This window comes from Rhea pennata, chromosome 1, assembly GCF_028389875.1.
Source record: "Rhea pennata isolate bPtePen1 chromosome 1, bPtePen1.pri, whole genome shotgun sequence".
Classification (NCBI taxonomy): domain Eukaryota; kingdom Metazoa; phylum Chordata; class Aves; order Rheiformes; family Rheidae; genus Rhea; species Rhea pennata.
The window spans coordinates 40,731,353-40,758,284 of NC_084663.1; the positions used below are offsets into that span (position 1 = coordinate 40,731,353).

The following is a 26,932-nucleotide window of genomic DNA, read 5'->3' on the forward strand; positions in this document are numbered from 1 at the left end:
TTAATGTAATTAGTTTCACATTATTCTTGACTGTTACTTAAAAGTTCTGTTCAATATAATGTCATGAAAAGCCAAGGCATTTGAGGGCCCATTTAATATTACAGGGCTGTGAATTAAGAGGATAATAAAGTGTTTCACAATGGTAGAAATTCTCATCCAGCCAATTAATGAACTTCAAAATCTTTCCAAATTTCAACAGCCACATCCAGGGTTGTGGGCCTTGTTTTGCTTGGGTCGTTCATGAACAGTCACATAACATCCATTTAACTGTGCAGTTTAACCCCAGCCTTCATTACTACTCCTGATAGCATCTGCTGATAATTCAACACAAAGGCAAACAACAGATATGTTAAGTAAGTTCCTAATTAGTGCATCTGAGTACCAGCTAAGGGAGTGAGTATTAGATTGATAATTTATATCATGCTTGATTGATAGTGATATAGATTTACTATTTTAATAAATGAGGACTCATCTAAATTATTGCAGCAGATGCCGTAGCAGCTCTCTTTCACAGCCATGCAGATTTTGGTGACCATTAAATGCATAAGCCAATTGATTCAGATATGGCTTTCGACAAGAGCTGTTGTTTGTTTCTCTTTGACATAAATGTTCTCTCACTGGGCCATAGCAGCTGCATTTTTCTAGAGAAAATAAGAAGCTACAAATATTTTAAGGTAGTCCTCATTCATTCCATATGCTGCATGTTAGTCCCTATGTTCTATGACACATCGTAGCCTTGATACCTGCTTTGCTTGGAGTTATGCATTTCATTTACATATGTTCATACAAGAAGAATCAAAGATACTTGACAATAAGCACCCAGAAATCAATTTTACTATTGTAGTTACATATCATTTGTGTAGCTGGTCCTGTTACGTGACTAAGGGCAGTGAAACATATTGTACAATACATTTCAGGTCAGCATTGTACCAGGAGAGCGTGCTGGTCAGTAGAAAAAGCTACTAAGAGCCAGGGAAGAATTTAGATAAGACTGTATGTACAGTGTGTACAAAGGAGAAACAGTTCTCTGCAGAGTGTTTAGTGCAGTGGATACATCTTGACATAGGGCACATACATCCTCTGAAAGCGGTATTATTGTTAATCCACATCCCCCACAAAATACATTCTTGGACTTCTGAGTTATTATAGCTGAAACTGTTTAATCGTATAACCTACATCAACTCTATTCTTAGCAAAAGGCTGGTATGAATTCTAGCAGGAAAACATGACTATGGTTTCAAGGGAGCAAAAGCATTATTGTTGGCTAACTGTTGTTAGCTACAGTCATGGCCTTTTATAGTCAAAGCTTGTCTTTGAAGGTGTCTTGGGATGAATGTATCCATGTTGCAGTGCAGCTGCCATGAACTGCTGTGTAGTGACAGGGCAGGGGAACAGTCTGTGGAATTTGCCTCAGGATCATTAATCAAAACAGATCTGAGTTACTCATCAAGACAACTCTTGGTGTTTGAAGTTGAATGAGAGAAGGAGAGGCAGCATAAGTGGAACTTGCTGAAGGCTTCTGAGCAATTTTGGGTGGTGGAAGGTGATTCAGTGGTGCAAATGTGACCTTGGAAATCTGTAGGTGCTAGAGCCAGTGGGGAGTCTTTGTCCATCATCGCAACATGCACCTTTCTGCAGAGGTCAGATCCCTAAGACATACCTGGATCTGCGCTTTCCTGTGATCTGCAAACCCCTTCTGCCTCCCCACAGCTGCCTATTCAGCTCTTCTCCTCCCCTCCCTTACCTCTTCTCTCACAAGAAGCAGCTTAATTTCTCCCTTTCCTTCTCCCAGCACCCCACTGCTTTTCTGTCTGAGCAGGACTGGAGCAGAGAGCAGGAGACCCTGTTGTTCCCAGAGGTGAGGTAGGACAGCAACAGCTGCTGCAGGAATGAGCTGCCCCATGGGGCTGGAGGAGTCACTCTATACACCCCCTAGTAGCTGATACCTCATCAACATAAACAGACTAGTGTATCACCTTAGGCTGCCGATTGCTTTGCCTGCTATTTCGAGCTGGCTATACCCGAGACTTCTCGGAAGTGATCCTGCCTCTGGGCTCTTCTGATTGCTGTGTGCCCGGATTGGTGTCTAGAAGAGGTCTGATCTTTGTCAGTGTATGCTGGGCTCGTTTGGCAGAGAATACTCTGCCCAGCTGCCAGGATGAACTTCTGAACTGCGAGTGCACATTTTACTTTCAAGTTCTTCAGTCTTCATTTGGTGAGTTTATAATGCCGTTTGTGAAAACATATGTCAAGATATATCTGTGGCTTACTGGGAATAAAATAGGAAAGTCCCTTAGCTTGATTATATTTAAGATTAGACTTTTGAATCAACACTATGTCAGTTTGGCTTCTTCCTACTTGGATTTTAGTATTCTAGAAGTGTATTTTCCTTTACCCAGAGATTAAACAATAAATAGGAAGGACTGTGTTAAGCGTAATGCACTGGGCAGGGACTAGAAAGACTTTAAATGATGTTTCTGCTATAGACATCCTAGGTCTGTAGCAGATCCTCTAGGATTTTGGTCAAGTCTTGTAACCTGTTTGCGTCTCAGTTTTCTGTGTGTAAAATGGAGATAAGAGAAAAAGTGGGGGGTGATGAGAGTTTCAGGGAGTCTGCTGTTATAAATATGTTTATAGAGTTGCCTTTCCAAAAATATCTAATTCTGTAGATATTTTGGCGTATAAAAATTAAATGAAAATGTATATTTTCATGATCAAGCTTCTGTACTCTCTGTATGAAACGTATTTAACTCTGGCTGGTAGATATGCAAATTATGAACATTAGAATAGAAAAGAAGAGGGAGAGATGAGTTGTGCATAATAACAAACTAATTCTTAATTTTGAATTTGCTTGAACATATTCTCACAGATATTGCCCATTGACAATTTAAGGGATACAAGGACTATTCCATTCTACCTCTCCCAAAATATTGCCAAGAAATAAAATAAACAGCACTTTTAATAATTGAGTCATCTGAAATTGACCTCTATTAGCCCCTGAAATACCTTCAAATTTTTTCAGTTAATTTAAATGTATGAGTAACATACTTCTCATAAAAAAAAAAGCTTTTGTGATAATGAAAAACATGACATTACCTAGCTTACTGCATAGTCTTAATTTTCAGCAGCAAGATGATTCCTTTTCATCTTACACTCCTCTTTTTCAATTCTTTTTCTTATGTGGGAAGGAGAAGAAAGGAGAGATACCAAACTCCAATTCGAGGGAATTTTCTGTTGTATTTTTTGTGTTGGGTTTTTAAAAGTTTTTTTTTTCTTTATAGTTTTCAGCAAAGGTGATTAATTCCAACTAACATTAGCCTTTGCTTATGTGGCAACTCTAAATCTATTCAAGATAGTTTAAGCCATGTGATATTCTGATAATTGCATTGGATTTGAACTGTTCCATGTAGGATGCTTCAGATGCTCTTGTATGGAGCTGAACATCACTTAAAGAGTCCTCAAATACTTTGCATGTAAGAAAACATAATAATAAGCATGCCTCACTTATAACTGTCATACTCTCTGAATGTTTTGATGTTGGAGAAATTGAATATAGATTAAATTTCTGCAGGTGGCTTACAAGCCAAATGGTACTGTTATGTTTGTGAAAGAGCAGATGTGCACTCATGTACTCAGGTCACATAGAAGTCTGCAGCTGGTATAAATGGTAATACCTACATTAAGTCACTTTCTTCCCTTAGAAAATCAAGGTCCTTATTTATACTTAGGTCAGCCCAACACTGGGAGTAGAAGATGAGGTAGATCATTTGATACTCAGAATCACAGAGATTTTTTTACAGATTGCACATTAGTGTTCTATGAGGAAACATTCCCTTTATAGCTTCCCTTCCTGAATATGGTTGCCCAGCATCTTAAGTTTTTAATCTTTGGCTACACAGGCTTGCAGGAGATGAATGTGATGGCTGTGACTATAGGAGTTTAAATTCTTACTGCATTGGTCACCTTACTCAAAGTGTTTTTCCATGTCTGGGTCCAACATACCTTTCTCTACCCATCTACCACAGAATTGCTGTTGGAGCGCTGTGGGAAAACATTCCCTGAATACTTCAGTAGGGGCACAGTCTTTGATGTTCAGAAGAAATATATAGTGTTAGAAAGAGACAAATGCAATTAAACATACATGTACAGTGACACCAGCTTTCTCTGTAATTTATTCTAATCCACACTGTAGACTTTAAAGATAAAAGAGTGAGTCAATGAACAAGAATTCTAACTTAACTTAAATCATCCTGTTATGGATTAATGGATATAGTCCAATGTTTAACATATTGCCCATGTGCAGAAATGGAACTGAATTTAATCTGGGTTGCTCATCTATGTTTCAAAGAGGTGAGATTTTTCTCTTCAGCATTATCCAAACAAAAAGCTAGTCATGCTTTACACATTTCATATGAAACAAATGATGGAGGGTGAGTTTTAAACTAGTGGCAAGTAAATCACCTCATTTCCATCGTTTCAACAGTGTCAACCAGTTTAGTGCCAGTTTGGGTTTTCTAATTTTGATTTAAACACATGACTTAAAATGACTTTGTTGGGTGGTGGGTCTCAGGGATTTATGGTACACTCGTATGTGGAACTCTCATCACTGTACAGCAACCCTGTCATTTTTGTGACAGAGTCTGTTTGACTGGTACTGGATTTATGATAGAAATAATTCAGAACAGAGTAATAATTTTTCTTCGGCAATTACACTACCATTTGGTACTTCGTCCCTAAGGGGAAAATGAATGGCCTGGGATCTGCCCATAAGTTCAGTGGCTCAGTGTAAAGAACAAATCAAGGTCAGAATGCAGCTGATGTTTCATAGTAGAATCTAGATCTCTTGCTTTTATATGACTCATTAAAAGCTCATGTAATTTAAAGATTAATTTTGCCCAGTATGAGGTTTTTAGTGGGAATTCTTCGTGAAGGATATTTCATTACAGTGTTCAGTACTTTCTCCTCCTATTCATTGCCTCTTTCAAGCAATGAGTAATAGCCACCCTAGTAATTTCTTCAGTGTAAGCAGGGTTGCAGCTTGTTAAGGAGTTGGTGCTTGTGATGTTACACAATGTCATAAGCCGCTTAGATATATCACTTCAGAAGGATCTTTATCTACCTCTGCTCTTATAAAAATGGGGTATCACCTTTTCGCTACAGTGAATGGCAGGCTCTTTAGGCATGAAAAACCTGCTGGTCCAGGATGTTTACTTACAGATATTTTGTCTAATAACTGCATCAAATCTCTCTGCTAATCTGTATTCGTGTTCTCCACTTCAGTTCTGCAGGCAATTGTGAAGCTCAACAACACAGATGATGAGGACCTCATTTTGTGCTGTGTTTCTAGCACATGCTGAAGTTCTCTTTGTGCAAAACAGTGGCTACAGAATGATTGACATGCTAATAAACCGTGGATAAGGAGAATTTTATAAAACTTACAAAACAACCAAAGGACACAAATGTGATCCTGTTGGTTAGATTTTGTTTTTACAGCCATATTTTTTTAATGACTAAGTATGGGGATGGCTGGCTTAGAAGAGATTTACAGAAGCTCTTTTCTAAGTTTGGACTCCTTTCTATGTGATCAGTGATGCCAAACAAAAACCTCTAATGCAGAAGACAATAAAGAGGGAGCCCTGCTTTTTTTTTCATTTATACTAAAGTTACATAAATAATATTTAATTTTAGGACACGCACATGGATCTCCTGGCCGTCTTCTGTAAATATTTACTGAGTGAAAGACAAAAATTAGAATATTTTTCTTATCATGCTTCTGGCAAGAGGAGCAGTGAAATTTTATGATCTCCATCACTGGAGGCCTGTAGAAACAAATTAGGCAAATTTCTCTCAGGAATAACATTGGTATGAATTTGTCTTGGATAGTTTAGAGTAGGGACTAGATGAGGTCCCTTCCAGCCTTTTCATTCTAGATTCTGTATGTGAAGTTTTGTTTAACCTATACTTGAGAAATACTTAATGTGAATATTAGTTTGCATTCAGCCACTATTTGTAAATCAACAGTGGTTGGTTAATACTTGTCATTACTCTCCCAGATTCCTCTGCAGACTTTGTTTTTTTGGGGGTTGTAGATACATAATTGCTAATATCTCCAATAGCTGCTGGAGACATTTCTGCAGAAACAATGTGGCTATTTCAGACCTGTTCTCCCAGTGGACATCACAGTGTTTCTGCTGTGTTTATGTTTATTAGCGATTTTTAGTATAGCTCAGAAATGGTTGTTTCCTGAGTGACAGACACTGTTTCAATTTTCCTCTGAGATGACTAAGCTGGAAAAGCCCATTTGGACTTTGGCAGGCATGATCTGATGGTACTTTTGCTGGACTTTAAGGATAGCAATATGACTGATGGCTGAAAAGACACAAGAAAAATAAAGATTTCTGTCACTGAGCTTCCAGTGACATTTTTGGAAAGGACAGTGATAAATCAAGCTGCACATGTAGAGTGTGTACAGAACTCATGTGACATTCTGTAGTACCTGTAATACCTTTGAATGCTATTACCAGAAAATTATATGACAGGGAAATTTTACATTTTTTCCATTGATGGGAAAGTTGCCAATGCTACTTTCATTACTATTGTAATGAACAGTATTTCTCTTCAACATTTCTACTGCTCTATGTTGTTCCATCAGAATTTACAGAGATATCAAGAACAGACCCATTCTAAATTCTTTATTCTGCCTTCCTTCCTCATCCTGGATATTTTCCTGCTCCATGAATGCAATGAGTGGTTTCAAACAGAGGTTCTTAGGCAGCTTGGTGGTGTCTGCTAGTCACAGGACCAGTGGAACTCCTGAGTCTTTGACCTACTTTGCTGCATGCAAAAAGTTTTGCTTTTATTGACCAGTTCTTCATAGAATCATAGAATCAGTAAGGTTGGAAGGGACCTCTGGAGATCATCTAGTCCAGCCTTCCTGCTCAGCAGGGTCGCCTAGAGCATGTTAGACAGGGTTGCATCCAGGCAGACCTTGAATATCTCCAGACAAGGAGACTCCACAACCTCTCTGGGCAACCTGTTCCAGTGCTCCATCACTCTCACAGGGAAGAAATTCCCCCTCACATTCAGGCAGAACTTCCTGTGCTTCAAATTCTGCCATTGTTCTTGCAGGGTAGAGAAAGAGAACCTTATGAGCTTTTCAGGAGCCCTTGGCTGCTAGGTGAGTTTGTCATTGTTCAGGTGAGCCAATATATCTTGCTGGATTCAGTATTTTCAGGAGAAGGGCATTTTTAAAATTACTTTTAGCACTAATATGAAAAAATGCTATTTACTAAAATATGAAGCTTAAAAAATCAGGTACTGTGTCTGGTGAAGGTACAGAGTACTAGAACATAGTGCACCATGTAGCCACTCTTATTTGGCTGGTTTCTGTGTTTTGCTGAGCTGTTTGCCATGGTAGTCCTGAAAACTCCCAATCATATAGCACCCATACCTGTGATCCAGATTTTAGATATGTCCTTAAAACTTCTTATTCATATGTGCTTTTCATGATTTATGTTTTTCTGGTGTAGAGTGAGACTTTCTCCTTACACCCTGTTATCTCTACTATGAATGCAGCAAATAAGTAGCCTTAGAATTTGGCCTGACCATTAACAGCTCTTTCCTTTTTTTTGTGAATGAAAATCTTTTCAGACTGTTTGAACTTTTATATGTGTTTAATATTTTACAACATATACTTTATATGCCACATTTTACACAAAAAAGTAAAATAAAATGTATTTATCTGTAGCTCTTGATGGAGGCTATTTAACTGCAAACAGTTTGGGAGATGATAGTGTTCTTGGAAAAAAGAGACCCATAAACACAGATTAGTGACTGAGGGTGTAAGAACAGGATTGTAATAGCTTTCTATAGGCATCTATACAATAAAATTTTATAGAACATAAAGAACATTGTCAGATGAAAGCTCCGGAAGAACTTCTATTTTTTCCAGGGAAACACTCCTATCTTATGTGCCATCATAAGCAGATTTGAGCTATATCTCTGCTCAGTTTCTTTCAGAGATCAAGCCTAGTAGCTGTACTTAAAGCATATGCTTTAAGTAGGTAAAACGTATGCTGACACAATCTGACATTGATCTTAGCTGCAATAGTCACTTTCTTCAAAATCATGGTTTAAGGTGATGAATGTTTTGGCACTTACGTAATAATGTGGTCCATAAGGACTTGTCCTCACCCAAGCTTTGCTCTTGAGATTGATCCTGTGGATCTGGAGAGCTGATTTTGATGGTACTATGCCTAAGCTCTTCAAGAATCAGACCCATAAAGGGGAGGCGGTGGGCAGAAACTGAACCATGGGAAGTTCTGCCTGAACGTGAGGGGTAATTTCTTCCCTGTGAGAGTGACAGAGCAATGGCACAGGTTGTCCAGAGAGGTTGTGGAGTCTCCTTGTCTGGAGACATTCAAGGCCTGCCTGGATGCAACCCTGTCTAACATGCTCTAGGTGACCCTGCTGAGCAGGGAGATTGGAGTAGATGATCTCCAGAGGTCCCTTCCAACTTTACTAATTCTATGATTCTATGATCTCTTTGAATTCACTTCTTATGATTCTTTCTAGAGAAGTTAAGCTTAAAAAGAAATAATCTGTTTGTTTTGCAGTGGTGATTTCTTTTGTACTTATCATAGAGAGACTTAATTTCAGGAGCATGATCTTAAATGTCCATTAGTGCAGCTGTAATAACCATTCATCTGTTTATTCCTTAAGCAGCATGTTTCCTAGAGCCATTGCTCTTCTTCTTTGTGCCACATTTTCTTATGTCAATCAAATTATCAGTAACAATAATCACAAACCCCATTAGGAACCAATTATGCATATGCAATTTCAAACAAGTTTAACTCTTTGCTAACATTATCTTCAAGATGTTTAACTCCACAGTTAATCCACGTGCTTCTGGTTCTGCATCTTTATAAAATATTACATTCTAGAACATACCTTTGTGGTATCCTACTGCTTCTGGAATAAGAAAGACCTACAGAAATGAATTAATTCTAGTTACCTTATTTTGTGTGTCTTCAGATGCATTGCATTCTCTCCTCTACCCTGCTGTAGGAGCCCCATTCAAATTTCACATCTGTTCAGTTCCTGAGTGACTCAGTGAACTGTTCAGTCCCTAAGTGTTCTTATTTTCCTTGTTTGAGCATATGCTGTAAAAGGAGCAGAGCGCAGAGTCTTGCTGACAAACTATAGACAAAGCGGGCATGAAGCAGACTGGAGAGTGGGTCATGATAAGGACATGGGGTAGAGCCTTCTGGAGATGGATACATAAACTCGCTTCTTTCCCAATAACATTAAGGAAACAGAGTAGAATTCTTCCAGGAGGGAATGTGACACCCAGTGACTTACATGGATATGGTGCTGCTTACAAGAAACAGGTTTTGGACTGTACCAAAAAGAACAGTCTGTTCCAAAGATTTTAGTAGAATTGTTCTTCATTTATGGTGTTGCAGCTGGGACCAGAATTTATCTCCAAGTATATATACTGGTTCATTTCCATAACAATCTCTGTATTTTTCTGTATGTATGTTTAGTGTATGTATGCATCTTTTCCCTGGACAGTGATGGAAATTAAAGGGAACATTTATATTCAAGAAGGAGAAAAGGTAGTCTATGAGGATATATCAAACTGTAGCCTATGTTAAATTGATGCTTCCTGACTTAAAGTGTTTAATGAAAACAAAATCGTTATCTCCTCTTTAAGCACATACAGAGCTGCCATGGGAGTTAAACACATGCATCAGGAGAAGAATAGGCTTGTGTGTTTCTGGCAAGTTTGCACCTACAGGGTTACACTTTGTTTCTGTGGTCTGGATAGTTAAGAAATAATGCTGTTCTGAAAAAGAAAATGAGTACAAATCCTAACGCTTGATGTTTCCAGTACTGAATTTTAAAAAGCAGCTTTCAAATGCTTGAATCTTTATTGTACTTTACTTGTATAGCTATTCATTTAAACAGCCTTCTTGAAACCTTGCTAAAGGTTTCCCTTGCAGGGAGATGTCTTTTATGTTGGTGAAAGAATGGGGAAAATGTTTAACTGATTAATTATTTTTAAAATCCTTAAAAAGATAGAGTTTGTAAGGAAGGTGCTGAAACCTACTTAAACAAAGCATAGGTATTGTATGCTATTTCAGTTTAATAAAATAATTCCAAAATGGCTTACAAAGGATACAAAACAAGGCAGTTCTGAAAGAGGGAAGGAGGTGAGGAGAACTGTGAAACTAAAGGATACTTCTTCACAATTAATTGTTACCGATTACCCATGACCAGCAGAAATATTCTGTACTTCCCTTTTGCTTTTTATATGAATGTAGTTGGTTCATTATTCATGGTTTTTATAGCCACTAGAATCCAAAAAATAGGGATATCTTGTGTGCTTTTCTTTCATGTGTGTTCATACCTTCTTTCATTCTAGTATGTATAGTTGCATGTGTGTGCCTGTTGCAAGAGACTGTTAGTGGTTTTTGTCAGGTGGACTTTTATGTCATTACAGCGTGATGAGTTTATCATACTTTCTGCCTTATCATTTCATTTGGAAATAAAGAAGTCATTTTTGCATCATCATGTATCTTCTGCAAATTCTAATTAATATTAACTTCTTTTTTTGAGCAGAGCTGGTTATTTGCCTCAGAATATTCCTTTGGAAATCATCAGATACCTTTCAGAGGAGAAGGATTTTTTGCCTTGGCATGCTGCCAGCCAAGCTCTTTACCCACTAGACAAATTACTGGACCGCACAGAAAACTACAACATCTTCAATGTAAGAGATATATATTCTCTCTCTATTTCTCTTTTTCTCTCGTTTTTTTCTTTCTTTCTTTCATCAAGAGATGAACTATCTCAGTTAGATACTGAAACTGACCTAGGATATTAACTTTCTTTCTAATTATTCTTTATTTAAACATAGCTTTTGTCAAGCTTTGGTTCATTTGCATTTGAATAGTGATAACTGTTGCTTGAGGCATTTATAATTAGTAGAAAATATTATGACAAATAAACTATTTCACTTAAAAGAGCAAAAGTAATCTGTTTGAAAGTTTTCTCCTTTGAGGAACCCAATTGCTGTATTTAGATTGAGGCCCCCAAATCATCAAGGACACCAAATGCAGGTACAACAGGATGCTGCAACCAAATTAAAGATTTCTAGTTGTTATTTTCATCCCCCAAAAAATCAATGCAGTTACCTTAATTAACAACGATTAGATCACTATTGAATCAAATGCCCATTCATATTTGGGTCCAAAGGGACAGCAATAGCAGCTGACAGAAGATAATTAAGATAGACATGGCAAACATTTTAACATTTACCTGAAATAAAAAAAAACGTATCCTAACTAGGTTGGAGCATGTCTGATGAAAGACACAAGATTTGACTTTTTTACTCATAGTGAATTTTATGTGGTCTACACATGTTGAATGGCCGACATAACGTATAATTTTATACAGCCATTGAAATGAAGGAACTCTCCAAAGCCTGCAATGCTTAAAGATCTTTTGTTGTTCTTAAAAATACATATGTATGTGCACATGCATGCACAGATATGCACCCACCACAAAACAGGGATCTAGGTGTGAATGGGTGTGTGAGTGTATGCATATGTGTGTATGTATGCATCTTTCTCTCTCTCCAAACGCAGAGCTACCTGCTAACACAGGAAATTAATTTTGTAGCACATAAGTTATGGATTAATATAGACATATTGAAATTCTTTCTTCATAAACTAATAGTCTAGGTGTACGTGCAAACTAGACAATATAAAATGACATTGAAATAATTTGCGTTTTTAGTCTGTCGTTAACTGCAGAGAAAAATTATTTGAGTCTGGCATTGCTATTTCACTTTTAAACATGTCTATGTAAAGAAATAAAGAAAATGCAATTTTAATAAATAAAAACAGTAAAATTCATGGCTGGATTGTGTTTTATCACTACTGATGTGAGCTTTGAAAGCAGAGATGATAGTAGAGGAAATAAAAAGTCTTTTTAGTCACAGAATACCGTATCTACTAGAGAAAGCTGCACTATGAATCTCCTTTTGTCCTGGCATCATACATTTGCCCATGCATCCGTAAGAATAAAATAGATGTTCTTGTTTAAAATCATTAATATTTCAGTTCTCATTTTCAAATTTCTGAATTCCACTGGCAGAAGATTATGCTGGAAACAGTGACAGTTTTCTTCACAACTGGCAGAGTATTTAAATATGTCTACTATGTAGAAAGTAAAAAGTATGCTAAAACATATTTTTGTGCTGGCTTTGTTATTTAAGCATACCAGGAACCTACACTTGAAATATAGTGTCATTACATATCCAAATGTCATTTGCAACCCACATTGTTCAGTATTTCTAAATCAATTGACTGTGCTTACGTAACATGTTTGCTATAGCTATGGATATTAAAACAATATTCTTTTAACAATGAACATGCACAATGTACTTGAGACTGCCACAGAGTAGACATTAATCTGTTGACACTCCAGCAAAGTTTTCAACCATGTGTAGTGAGTTCAAAATAGCACTTAACAATCTTCTTTTCTTTGCTGGATTTTATAGCAATAAACTGGCTAACACGAGGCGTCAAATCAAGTAGCTGTTCTGTGGACTACTTCTCACTGTACATTAGGATGGATTGTGTATGGTCACATTATTGTCCTAACTGCAAATCAAAACCTTTGGAAAATGGGACATTATTTCAGGGGAAGAAAAGAAGAAGAAACTGAGTAGTCCATACTATTTCAACTTTGAGTCAGAACCCAAAAATTAATATTATCACTGAATATATTTTTCTTCCCCCCCTCAGGAATATATTTTAAGACAAGTTGCATCAATGTATCTGAAGCTTGGATGGCCAACGAATAATTTAAACAAATCACTTGTTCAAGCATCCTACCAACATGAGTACTGTTATATTTCATCCTTTTTTTTTTTGCATGATCTAGTTATAATAAAGCATTCTTCTAAAATTTGGTGTGATCTTCAGCATGTGATACAATGCTGTCTTCCTTTTGTTTTTCCTGACTGGGCGTGAGCGAAAGCAGCAAGATGCTGTGACCTCTTTCTTGAATTTTACAAACAAGAAATGATTTATTAAGCCTTAATTTAATGTTTGACTGCACTAGATATTTAAGAGCTTGCATGCATGTGACTGCAGAAGCAGGAAGTGTGCATAAATGTAAATGAGGGCTGATTTTGGCCCATGACTTGTTTTGAGATGTTGCAGCTGCTGAAGGCACTTAGTTGACATTGAAATCCATATAGCTGAATTATTTGTGATGTACGTTGTCTAACTATAAGCTGCTCCCATTATCTTCTAAGAAATGGCTTTTGTAAACATTCAAACACATTTATTAATGCAGCCTTATTGCTGTCTTTAATTTGGGCAGAGAATTGCGTCGTGAAGTCATCATGTTGGCCTGCAGCTTTGGTAACAAACACTGTCACCAGCAGGCTGCGACATTAATCTCGGATTGGATTTCTAGCAATAGAAATCGGTAAGTGAAAAAATAATGGACACTTCTTTTTTCTCCAACTCAAAGGTAACAGAGTTGGAGTGCTCTTCCCTCTTCACCTCTCCTAGAGCCCAGTTTTGCAGAATGGCGGAGGTTACCAGCTCCTCTCTAAAAACGTTTGTGGAGTTTCAGAATTAATTATTTGAGTTTGTGTGTATGAGGGGATAGAGGGGAAACTAATGTAGCCTCTGCCCACACTGAAGAAAAATAATTATATGCTAAAGGGAATGAAGCTGGGTTTTAGAGAGGGCTGTTAAAAAAGAAAGAAGAAAAGAAAAAAACACTGCATTTGTAGACAAATGCAGAACCTTCATCTCAGCAAGACAGCAGACGGTGCTAAATGGTAAAAGAAGTAAAAGATTAGAGAGAGAGAAGGATTGAGAAGCAAGAAAGGAGACCAAATAATGTAGTTGGAGGATATTTTATTAGTACTTGAAGGTAAAGCCTTGGAATTAAAACGTGATTCAGGAAGACTCAGAAATTTAACATAGTCTTTCAGAGAAGGCAGTAACTAACATGTTGACCACTGCGGGCACTGCAGTGATTTGACACCAGATATATAAGTTAAGTAAGTTGTCCAAACACAGGGTTATTTGATTGAGGCAAAGGAACAAAGGCTATGGATAGTGAATGAAGCTTAAATTCTAACTGCAGGTAACTAAGAATTAAATTATTAAATATACAAGTACTTTAGTATGTAGTTGTCTGTAGATGATAGGTACACGCTACAGGTTAAGACCACAACCTCTTGAGAAGAATGATGTGCCTTCTGATCATTGTGGAAGGCAGCATAGAAGTATTTGCATAAATACATCGCCCAATATTTTAGTTTAAAGGAAAATATTTGACTTCCATAAAAACAAAAAAAGAGGAGAAGATTGAAGTTTTTAGGCCCAATTCTTTATTAGGTCTGCAAGAGTGTCAGATCTTTACAGATGTTCAGATACTTTAGGATTTTTCAAAGATACGTCAGCCAATCAGGTGCTTTTGTAGCAATTAAAGTATATGTCTGACTTTGCAAACTTTGAAAATCCCTTAAAGACAAACTCACTTACTGAGTACCCGTCTATCTTTCAAAACCAGCTATGAAATGACACTGAAAATTACAGACCTCTGTGACTTTGTCGCTTAAAAAGAAAAAAAATCCTGAAACTGTGACTTTAAATGGGAAAGGAGGAGGTGGAGGGGGCTTTTCTGTGTAAAGTAATGCCAGATATATTTACTATGTAAATATACACCCCATGATTCTTTATGAATTGTTATTGTCAGCTGCAACAATCAGTATATAACTATCCAAAGAGGAAATTACAGAGAAAGAATCGTTGGAAACAATCAGCAAAAGTAATTTACTTAGATATTCATTTGCAAAATTAGTTAATCAAACCTAGTATCATCTATTAACATGCACAGCGGTAGATTATTCAATGTTAAAAAGCTGTCACTGCAAAGCTTTCTCCTATCCTTTGTCTTCATCCCTTCTGACAGGACTGAAGAAGGCGGCATCAGGAAAAAAAAAATTATTACTTTACTAACAATAGCAAGAGAGGGAAGGAATAAATTTAAGGAGCCATCTGAAGATTCATCTTAGCCTTTCTATGGGGCCATTCTAGGGAGCATGAGATTGTGGCTGCCGCATATGATGAGTATTATGATAAAGGCCTCACAGCAGGGCAGAGGAAGAGAACAGCTACTAAGTTAAAGCAGTGCATTTCTCCAAAGGAACTGCACAGATCTGAAAAATAGCCACAACAAATAGTGTAATTACAGAGTTCAGATTGACAGTAAGCTGATAAATAAGGGTACAGCTTCCAAAGAAGCCAGAGCTGTGTTTTTATTTATTTTGTAAGATTATAGGATTAGTTCTGTTCTCCACCCCAGAAATTACCAATTGCTGTTCTCAGAGCAGTCTCATATATTGAATGCAACTAAAATAGTAGCAGTCTGACTTCATATCTACTTGTATGGAAAAGATATTGCAAAGGCTACTAATAATAGCAGAGAAATGTTCTAGCAGCTTGGAAGACATAAAATCAGCCTATGTTTCACAGTAGCAGCAATTGCAGGGGTCCATCAGTTTGCTCATTTATGAAACTTCAGATTCCTGCTAAGTCAAAGGGATCCTGTATTGCCTTCAGTCAGTTTAAACCAACTCACATTGAAACCTGAAAATAAAGCTGGATCTATTTTCCTTTCTTTTCTACCAAGAAAATGACGATGATGATTCTATAATTAGAATTTAATTAACTTGATGTTTGAACCCTGCTTCTCCCTCATTTAGCACTTCAGAGACAATAACTAACTCAAGTGCAAAGGACAAGCAGATTAGTGCAAGGTAGCAGAGAACACATCCAACTGGTGCCACTCTGCACTCTTATCGAGCAGTAAGAGGGTTTTTTCTCAGTTTGGTGCCCTTAACAGCTTTTCTTGAATTTGCTGCAAACTAACACCACAGAATCCTCAGGAATCCCTCAATGCTTGTTTCATCACAAGGGAAAACTCATGTTGTTGGTCTTTTTCCAGCCTTCTCTGACAACACTTGCTGAGGAAAAAGCTGGTGACAGTTGCAGAAAATATATGTGTCTGTGACTCTTCCACTTCTTGTCAACGAGTCAAGTTGTAGCTGCTGAAAATTACCCATGAAAGTGCTCATAGATGCCTTGCCTTCTTATGAAACAGACCAAAGGTGTTGCCTAGGGTGTCCCAGAAAGCCTGAGGTTGATGGGCTCAAGCAGTCAGAATTAAGATAGAGTTCCACAGAACGCAGAGACAGTCAAAGGAAAAGGAGTATCTCTGCTTATGTGATTCTAGTCCTTCAGGAAATAGCTGAGATCTGCAATGTTTGTGGATGATCTTCTTAGTGTTCTTCCTGGGAATTAGGTGTTACTGCCTCTGATGAGAAAATTCAGTGAAGTTTTGTGCGAAAAGGAAGCTTAGGCTATTTTCAAGTTCATGATATATTTTTTGCAAACAGGCACAATTTGAGTTTGACTATGAGAGTAAAAATAAAGACAAACTTGTAACCTTCCCACCCCTCTTTCCCAGAAAGCTTTTTTTTCTGGAAGATGAGGTGGTTCATGCAATGAACTAATTCATAAACAGTGTGTTTTGGGAGGCTGACGAATTCTTCAAAGCAGTAGAGACCAAAATGAGGCTTTGGAGTTGGACTTGTGCCCCAAGATCCAAATCAATACAAAATTAGGATTTTAGTAAAATAATACCACATAAATGCACAGGCAGTAACTCATAGAAAGGAGGCTGTTGATTCCCTGGCAATTAATGCATTCAAAGTTAGAAAGAACATAGCGCAAAATGGCCAATTAATAATACTGTAGGAATGCTAAAATTCATCACTTTTAACCATGTTTTTAGTAAGTCTGTGGATCCTTAGAAGTTCTTTTGAATTATTTTTGTACTTTACTTGTAGCATTTAATTGGAGATGAAGTGTTAGATAATAAACAAATGCAGTAACATCTCCCCTGTTTTACCAGCATATGCCTACAGTTGCTGTGGTTCCTAGTAATTATATTTAGTATGATAGGTCCAAAAATTAATTACTATGTATTCTTCACTCCAGGGGATTGAAATAATCATAATAATCAGTTACTGTTTGTACTTTGTAATTACATGTTCTTTACTGTGCAAATAATTTGCCACTGCTCACCAAGCAAAATAGTGGTCATTCATAGCACAAAGCCAGAGGTCCTCTTTGTTTTTCCAGCAGTATTTGAAAAATCCCATTAGATTTCCAACTGTATCATCGTAGATTTTCTTATGGGATTAGTAAAGATTAGTAAAGAAACATACACAGATCTGCAAAATTACCCTTCATGCAGTAAAGCGGAAAGTTTTTATTTTTCCCAAGAGGCTCAAAGGCTTGAATCTCTAAAGCGACTTAGACGTTGCAATGCCTCATTTTTAGATGCCTGGCTTACAGAGCAGAGTCAGATGCGTGGAGTTAGGCTTCCTACAAGGAGATCTGGGAGTCTGTGAGCAGCCAGCAAGCTGAGCGAAGGGCCTCTGAACAGGAGACAGTGAGGGTGAGACGTTTATTCTGGCCAGCACTGTACCTAGGAAGACACCTGTGTCACGCAAATATATGAATGGCAATCTTAGAGATAGGGGTCTTTTCAAAAGATGCCTTTCAAAAGTGTCAGTAAAGCAGAAAAAGGCTTGCTCCTTTTCTTTTGAAAAACAGCTGGCAGTGAAGCTGCTGCTCAACCCCCTTTTAAACAATAGTTCTGTGATTGATGCAGTAACTGAGACTGTTAGATCTTCAGTCTAATTCTTCAGCTTCACATCTGGCATCTCAGAGAAGACCACCTTGACCATCTATCTGTAAGATGTTTGGGACAGCATTAAGACAATGCAATACACTTTCCTCCTCTCCTTGAAGCTCTGCCACTAGGATTTATTTTATTAGCAAGAGAAAGAATACGACTGTCTAACTCAAAGATGAGAGCATTCATCTGAGAGAGGGAGGCTTGAGTGCAAACCCTGGTTTCTAAGATTGCCTGTGGTTTTTATTTAATGATTCTCTAATGTACGTAATTAACCCTTGAGGCATGGCTTTAAACCTCCATCTCCTGTGTTCAGTTGACTGTATTCATCTCCAGGGTACAGAGAGTCACTTTCTGTCTTCCTCTCCCTCACACTTTTTTGCAAAGTGACATTTCATAGAAAAGTTACCTTGGTAAGGGGGAGATTTCAGCTTCATGTGTGCCTGAAATATCAAGATTACTTAGTATGTAAAGGGCTTTAAGGCAATATTGCTCACTGCTGCTTTTCAGGGCAGAACATGGTACTAAAACAAGGAACATAACTCTGGAAAAGAAGTTTTGGTCTATGAGGCACAAAACAAACAAGTAACATCACCTAATGAGTTCTAGGAATAGGAAACATCTGATTGTTCTGGTCTAGGAGTTGGTATCATATTTTAATCCTTGTAATTATTAAAAAAATAGATATTATTTCTCTCAACTGACAGTCTGAAAACAGCCTTCAAGGTAGGGCTTACTATGTTTTTAATCATGGAATTTAAATCATTTTGGTGTTTTTAAGTGGTTGAACCACAGTTTACTTCGAAGTCTGCTTCAACCTATGACTTGGTATCAAGGCAAACTTCCTTGCTCTGTTAAATTGGGAGACCTGTCACTTTTGTATTGGAGCAGTGGAAACCCTTGAAACTTCCATGCTTATGTTTAGAAGAATACAAATATATAACATATAACCCCATTGAAATTTCCCTTGTAAACTGAAAATATAAAGTTACTGGTATTCATCTACAGCAGAATGCTGTACAAGAGAAGCTACAGTTGGCGGAAAATAAAGATGTTTGCTTCTACCTTCATTTAACTGGGCTCATCCCTGTGAAGCTCTTTCATGTGTGAAGAAATATATTATTCACGCTCCTTAGATATAGCAGCATTGTGGTTCAGCCTAAAAAATTAACATAATTACCATACAATGCCTTCGTGAGCTTGAGAATCAGCCTTGTTAACCCCTTTAACCTTCACTGTGTATCTATTCTGAAAGAAGAACACATTTTTAAGAGGATTAGCATTTTCAGAGTTTTTACTTTGGATAGGCAGAGTAAATGTGCATTCCTAAGGTTCAGTTCTGAATGTATGGAGAGCTGCAATCTGGAAACTCCTGACATGAGCTGTCGTAACAATGTATGGACATGTCAATGTGCACTGTGATGGCTCAAAGCATAACTTGTGCCATGGACACAACGAGCATGTTTTACAAAGTACTCTGCGTGTTGCAGGTGTGATTTTCTTCTAGCTATCGTTACCATCCATCAGCTACAGGTTGCCACATATTTCTGATGGCAAGGTTATACAGGTTTGTGTGAGCATGTGAGAGCACTGTTTTGAGCTGAGCTGCTGATTTTGCCTTCAGCAGATGAAGAAGTGTTTGTATGCTAGTTGTGTTAGTAGTGCTGCACTGATGCTATTCTTCACTTAATGGGCATTAATGAGCAGTGGGAAATGATGGTACCGCATCAGGCATGATTACATGTTGATGTTTCTCTAAGATGCTACTGAACCCGTTGGAAGGCCCTTAGCTATTCATAGCCACTACAGTTCACTCCTATTTTGTCTTTTTTAGAAGGGAAACCTTGCCTATTTATTGGTTGCTGTCTTTTAAGTATAAAGAGATAACTTTAATTAATTGCCTGGAATTCCCTTAATACCCCTAGAAAACTTCTAGTAAAGGCATGTGATTGATCTGGGCTTTGCATCACCAGGGATTTAGTGTAGATTTTACTGTTTACACTATTGTTTGTCTGTCATGAGAGCTCTGGTTAGTCTCATTTATTTAAAATATGTTGCAATTATCTCTGAAGGAGACAAGCAAGAGGATCCAATATTTTATAACAATAAACATGGATAAATTCTGGGTTCATTCCCATGCCTGAAAATCTCTTTTCCTTGCGTCTGCTACACTGACTCTCTTTGAAGTAACATTTTCTTTTTTGTTAGTAACAGTCTGCTACTCTTTGGGAACAGTCTGATAATCTTTATAAACAGAGCTGAGCTTACCCTGCTGCTTGACAGGAGAGTTCAGTACTCAGCCTCTATTTAATATTTTTTTTCTGCTTTGCAATTCTGAGTGTACTTTCAGTGCCCACTTTCCGAGTGCATTCGAGAACCAACAGAGAGAAAGGCATGGGCTTTCTTTTTTGCTTTGCCAATCAAAGCAAGGTTCAGAAGGGTAGATGATGTTTAAAGTGTGGTGCAGATTGCAGCACTGCAATGGACTGTAGCCTGAGCATTGAGGAAGTTTGCATTTTTCTCTCTTTGTGAGTGAGACTGTCAACCAATCCTGAATGCAAATCCTGATGTTTTGAATCTGTTCTGGTCTCCAGTCATTAGAGTTGCTCAGTTGGAGTGCTGAAATGGGGCCAGAGATCTTTGAAAGGAGAATATGCCTTGAATTTGCCTCTTCTATCTGTGAGTTTCAAGTCAGAACACATCTGTGTGTCTTTTTGCATTACAGATGAAGCACTTTTGATTATTAAAAAAACTGAAGTGTAGATCTTGGAAGATAGCATCTTACGACTTACTTATCTCATTTGATATCTTTTTAAGTGTAATTATGGAGGTATGGGCATTTCCAGTGGCTTTTTTTAAACATTGCTGTGACTTCTAGGCACACTGGTTAATTCTTTTTCAGTCATAAGAGTGGTGTAAGCGATGAAGACAAAAGGCTTCCATCAGGTAATTTGAACAAAGACAGCAGTAACCAACAAGCCTAATCTGAGAATATTAAATTCCCACACTTGCTGTGCAGAAAAACTATTTACTCTTCAAGGGACAAAGGATTCATGTTACTTCACCTGCCTAAATTGTCAGTGTGTATTCTTGGCTAGACCTTTAACTACTCAGTGGAAATGCCACCAGAAGAATAAGTTGTGCTGCAGGAGTGGCTGTTACATGTCTATAAATGAAACTATCCATAGGTCTGAGGGAATGGTAAAGAACACACGTTACCGGTCATTAATTGATATACATTTCAATTAAGTCTGCCTTAAGTTATAAAATATCAAACACTTTTCCAAACAAAGTGGTTTCTTTTCCTTTTCCTTCTCCTTTTTTTTCTCTCTCTCTCTGTTGATTTGTGAAATTTTGCTGTTTTGTTTCACATGTGCACGCTAGTGCTACAGTCTTGCAGCACCTTATAAATGCATTTATGTTTAACCACCTACGTAAGTATTTGTGGGAATGTGGCCAACAGGTTAATTATTGTTGTTATTTGCTAGTTTTGTTTGGTGAGGTTTTTGCCCACCAGCTATTTTTGGAAATAGCAGTATTAGCAGCAAACATGAAAAAATGAGTTATTTTTATTTTTTTTTCAAACATGAATGTGTGGTAAATGTAAAACAATCAAATGGATCCCTTCTTCTGTGTTCTCAGCCCCTATAGGTTTTAATTACTGAAAAGAAAAATATTCAGGCATAGCTATTCATCTGTTTTGGAATGTTACTGGAGTTTTGCCAGCTAGAGTCAGCCAATGTTGCTGAAGTGATTTAACTAATTAATAGGTTGTTACAACATTTGAGTAGAATCTTGCACTCAAGTCAATAAAACTGTTTAAGGAGAAAGAAAGGACCATTGAGTGCATGAGTTAATCAAGGAGTTAGTGCTCTGAGAAGGATCTGGGAAGTATGTCTGAAAGAGAGAGGATTTCATCCTGTAACTGAAAAACAAAGCAGGGCTTTATGGATGACTGTTCAAGGTAGCATTTTACCTTCTGACTTTTATCAGTGATCGTGATAAAATGACCCTATATCTAGCAACTAAGATTTAACAGTAATTAATTTGAAATCTTTAGAAGTTTGCTAGGTTCTTCTCCAATTTTTCCTCTTCAGCTTCTGCAAAGCTCTCCACAACTTTTCAGACAACTGGATAGAGAGGACCATATTTTTATTGCAAAAAGTTTCCAGAAAGGACAAAAAAAGAAGTATCTACTCAAAGATAAGTCTCACAAAGAAGTGTTTAACTCACTGTTGAGACACTGAAGTCAGTGTTGAATAGCTAGCAATGTTCAGCAGGAAATTTATTTTGAGGGAGTCAAACATAGTTTAAAAAAAGTATGGGTTGGTGTTTTCTTGTGAAGGTAGCTGCCTTCTACTCCAGAGCCAAGTAAAACCTAAGCTGCGAAAGGCTTAAACTATTTTAGTTTGAACTGCAATGTGCTAGGAGTAGCTGCATGCTCAGTTATAGCATATCTGCTGCAGGGGGGGACAGGAGCAGTAACCATCAGTTGAGGGATGATACGTTCTCTATCATCTGCCTCAGTCAGATCCCTAAGATACCTGCTCCGAACCACGGGACTGGGAATCAGGAGACGTGGGTTCTGTACAGAGCCCTGTTGCAGACATTCTGGGTAGCCAGATCCTCACTTAGTGTCCCATGAATTAAATGGGTGACAGGCACCTAAATAATCAAGCCCATCACAGCTCTTTGCTTTACTTTTCTGTCTTCTGGCCACGCATGTTCTGTGGGAGAGGACATTCCCCTGTGGTGTGTGAGCAGTGGAGCAGGCAGTGCAGCTCCTTGATTTTGTAATGCAGATGGAAGTACAGGCTTTGGGGTTGCTGCCTTAGAAAATAAGCTGTGCTTTGCTGTTACTCATAACAGACTCTGCACTACATATCTGCCAACAAAATGCCAATTCATTGATCCACGTGAGTCAGTATTTAATTGTTATTTCTTACCTGAGCTTTGCAACCTACTAAACAAGGATATAAATATAGTTATCAAGAAAAACAGGCCTAAGCTATGTATTAAATAGTTGCAAAAGTAAAGAATAATATTTCTGATTAATTTTATTTGTCAAATATTGCCCTAAATGCTATTGAGATTTGTCACTTACTCAAAAAACTGTGTGCAATTACACTGAAAAAAATTAGAACGCAATTTGCCCAGAAGATAAATAATTATGGTCCAATTTTATAAATGTATCTCCAATTGTTAGAACATACTTTAAATAGGAGCAAGTATGTACCAATTAATTATAACTTAGAAGATTATTCTTAGCTCATTGTAGCGCTTTATTATTCACGCTGGAAAAAAAAACTCTGTAAAGGCACAGCATGATTTTAATTATTTTTTTCTAGCTGTTTAATTTTTAACTTTTTTTCCAAAGTGTTTAATTTTTAAACATGATCTATGCTGGCCACATATTTCATCCTCACCATCATATCTCTTAAGCAAAAAAAAAGTTAAATAAATTATATAAGTATTCAAATAAAAGCTATTTAAAGTGATGCTTTGAAAAGTTAATTTTTGTCTATATTCTTCTGAAGTATCCATCAATCATATTAGTAGTTTAGAAATAAGAGCAGCCTTGAAGCCCAGATGAGGTTTTGTGTAACAAGGGAATACATTCTATAGTGTTACTACCTAAGCAGCACAGAAAACAATACTTAATTTTGTCCACCTGATTCAATTAATGTAGGAGGTGAACATTGCACATGCTGATCTAGTGCCATGTAACTACAGTTATAGAACATTTTCCATGAAGCTGTAAAACTAAAAAATCTATAGACCAGAGGTTTCCCGTGTTTAGATAACGATGAAATACAGGTCCATAATAACTGAAGAGGAGAGAAAGCAAAAATCTCCACAAAGGGAGAAAACTCAATTAGAAGGTTCTCTGTTGAGGCGGTAGTTAAAGAGAAATGACTTTGGGGATATTCACATTTTCATAAACAATTTTAATTTCCACAATAAGGAACCCCGTGTCTACAGTCCTGATTACAAGCCTCTCATAGGAGTAATTTGTAGCTTTTCATAGCCGTAGGTTTTGTAGTTTCTGAAGCAAAGGCTTTTAAAGTCCATATTTGATTTGATGTTTTTGTTTGTGGATTCCCCCCCCCCCATGTTATCCTAATGACTTAGCTTATACATAGAGATCTAAAATCTTCCCTAGAGCGCTTGATTGGATGATTTTGAATAGATCTGCTGCAGCACTGCGAGTGTACTGTTACAGATTGGGTAGCAATAGAGTTTCATTAGCAAAAAGCATAGTGACATCTAGGCTGTGGGCATGTGATCAATGCCATCAGTCTCTTAAGTCCTCCTTCCTTCACAGAGTGTGCAGATGATCCTGCAATTACTGACTGCACTGCTGCTAAAACCACTAGTGTTGGCACGCAGAATGTAAATGGTGGAGTAGCTGGGAAAGCCTATTCAATTAATGTATTTTACTGTAGCTTTCCAAAATGTTTATCTCACAAGTGAGGAATATTGTCTTCTGCTGAGATTGGATATACACCTCAAGTTTACCTGTGTTGTTTGCTGTACCCAAACACGGAGTGACAATCCTTCCAGCAGACAATTCCTACTTGAATTAATGAGACAACAGAGGATTACCTTTTCCAGGTGCCTTATGGTTGCTTGAAGTGTCTATTGGCTGAGTTGCATCTCTTGCAGTAAACCAAAGAAATTATTTCTGCCAGCAAAGCTCAGCAAGAACTACATATACTTTTAAAAATGATTTAGTATTTGTGTGTCACGATACAGAGTCTTTCTGTCACAGAAATAAGGCTTGAATGGGTTCAGTTCTTCTACATACCCAAATATCATAGGATAAAATAGATTTGGGACAACCAGTCATTTGGTCCCATGGTCAGGATAGTATCCCCTACCCTCTTGTAATTTGGTGTGCGTCCTTATGGTCGTTGTCGGTTTATTAAATCCAAAATTAAAGCGAACAAACGGCAAAGAAGCTGCGTAGAGCCAGCCTAGAAGTTGTGCTTTAAGAACAAATAAACAAGAGAGTGTAAATCAAGAAACAATGATAATTAATATCACTTCTGTGTTGCATGCAATATATGTGTGTACGGCTGCACATGCATATTACTGAGACTGCTAACCCAAGGTTTTGATAAAGTTGCAGCTATTTAGAAAACTGAGAGCCTCATTCTCAACTAATAAATGCCAGCACAAACATAACAGCTAAGTATCTGCTCCATCAATTTTAGTATTTCTTGAATTCTTGTGTTTAAAAATGTAATCTTAATTTTCTCTAGTAGACTCACTTGTATGCAATTTCCTTTTGCATGCACTTTTTGAAAAACAGGTGAAAATCCTGTTACGGTGAAATGGAAATTCAGCACCTAACTCACTTGGATAGTTCTGAAAATGTCACCCAACTTCAGATTTCACTAATGATAACTCACATTTTGGGAATCAAAACACAGTAGTCTGGAAGGGTTGGTGAAAGTGATTACTTCTTCACTACCTGTATATGTTTAAACATAATTTCTTTTAATCTGGTCAGCTTTAAGAATTTTCCAGATTCCTTGGTCGTAGCATAACTGTTTTGTAGGGACCGCAGAAGCAGCTGCATAGACCAGACAAAGGCCAAGACCAGTTGTTCCTGGATAAGTCTTAGGAGACTTACTAACTTCTTTCAGTGCAAGCCAAATTTATTAGGACATCAGAACATCAAAGGGAAAAAGTCCAGGAAAATGGAAAAAAAGAATCAAGAGGAAAGAAGTGTTGAACCAGCACTTTTTGGAGGTTGCGGCTACATGGCAGTGACATGTAGAAGTTGCATACGTTGTGTGATTGTGGTGATAGCTGATTGCGTACCATAGCTAGGGACGGGGGTGTGCTCACACAGTGATTCGGTGCTGGGAGGAGAGGAACAGCAAGATCTTGAACCAGTCTAGGATTTGCATCGCACGCACCAGTCTAGCCTGGCTAGATGGTAGCAGTTTGTGGCACTGCACGTACAGCGTTGCTTCCGAAGACAGTATTGCTGGTGTGGGCTGAGCGTTGTTAAAAGTTTTATGTTCCTACTAGTTTCAGAATGGGTTATAGGTTTCTTGCCTACCCTTTCATTTCTACTTTGGAGAGTTTACTCCTGAATAAATGTTCGTGTTTTCCTGCATCAAATGCAAGATATCCCAGCACAAATCAGGACTGCCCTGTGTGGTTCGGTTAGCACAGGCCTGTGCTGTAAATTTTTCAGGAAGCAGAGGTATTTCTTGTGGCTGCAACTAACCTGCAGATACAACCTGTGAGTTGATGACTACACTAGCCAGGGAATATGAATAAAGGTAACCTCAGGACTATTTTAGTACTTCAGTACTCAGAAAAAGTATAACAAAAAAGTAGTAGGTGTGAATCCTCCAAAGGTCTTTGGCCAGGAGGAGGAGGAGGAGGGGTGATTTTTTTTCTTACAGTTTTGCTTTTGTTTAGCTACGAAAATTGCTTTTTATGCTTCACCTCATAAAAACATCACAGCTGTTGGGACCCCTTAGAGGCAACAACAGTTTTTATCCCTTCACAGTTATCAATATGTAGTTTCCTGTCTTGCCTGCTTCCTCCTGAAGTACTGATGAATTACCAAATCTTTGAAATGCTAAAAAGCCATACTGGTTTCATTTCCCAGGGACTGAAAAATGGCCAAAGGGATCAGCTGAAGTTTTTTACAAAAACACTCACCGCTGAATAGAGAACAACAACAAAAATGTTTCAGGGGAAGAAAAATGTTTCAGTGAAAGGCAAACAGATGAGCGCAAAAGAGCCTTTTTGGTTCTTGACTGGTGTAATCTGGTCTCTTGTATAGGACTTTGGTGGAAGTCTTAGAATGAAAATCTTGGTGCAACTTTTTCATTTTGTATAGTGTAAGATTTGATACTCAATTTTAGAGGCAATTTTATTCTTTGTCCCACTGTATTACTGACCAGACACTGACAATAGCCGAATCTATTTACAGATTTTTTAAACAGATCTTGTATTTGAAGTGAGGTGTTTCCACCCAGCTGTTCATAACTGTTTTGCTGCAATTTTTACTGGCAAAAAGGAGGATTTTTTTTTTTTTTTTGCAAGTCAGAAACATATTTCTCTCTGAGAAATGTCTAGGCTTAACAGTAGAAATATTCTTCAC

The 26,932-nt window shown here is 37.6% G+C and overlaps 1 protein-coding gene across 1 annotated transcript in view; it reads left to right on the forward strand.

The window, feature by feature from the left end:
* The window catches only part of TRHDE (thyrotropin releasing hormone degrading enzyme), a 214,615-nt gene that overhangs the window by 175,161 nt on the left and 12,522 nt on the right, over nt 1–26,932 (forward strand). The window contains exons 13-15 of the mRNA XM_062584629.1: nt 10,624–10,771; nt 12,813–12,910; nt 13,396–13,503. Of these exons, the coding sequence (XP_062440613.1) occupies nt 10,624–10,771; nt 12,813–12,910; nt 13,396–13,503 (354 nt within the window). The remainder of the gene's footprint in view (nt 1–10,623; nt 10,772–12,812; nt 12,911–13,395; nt 13,504–26,932) is intronic.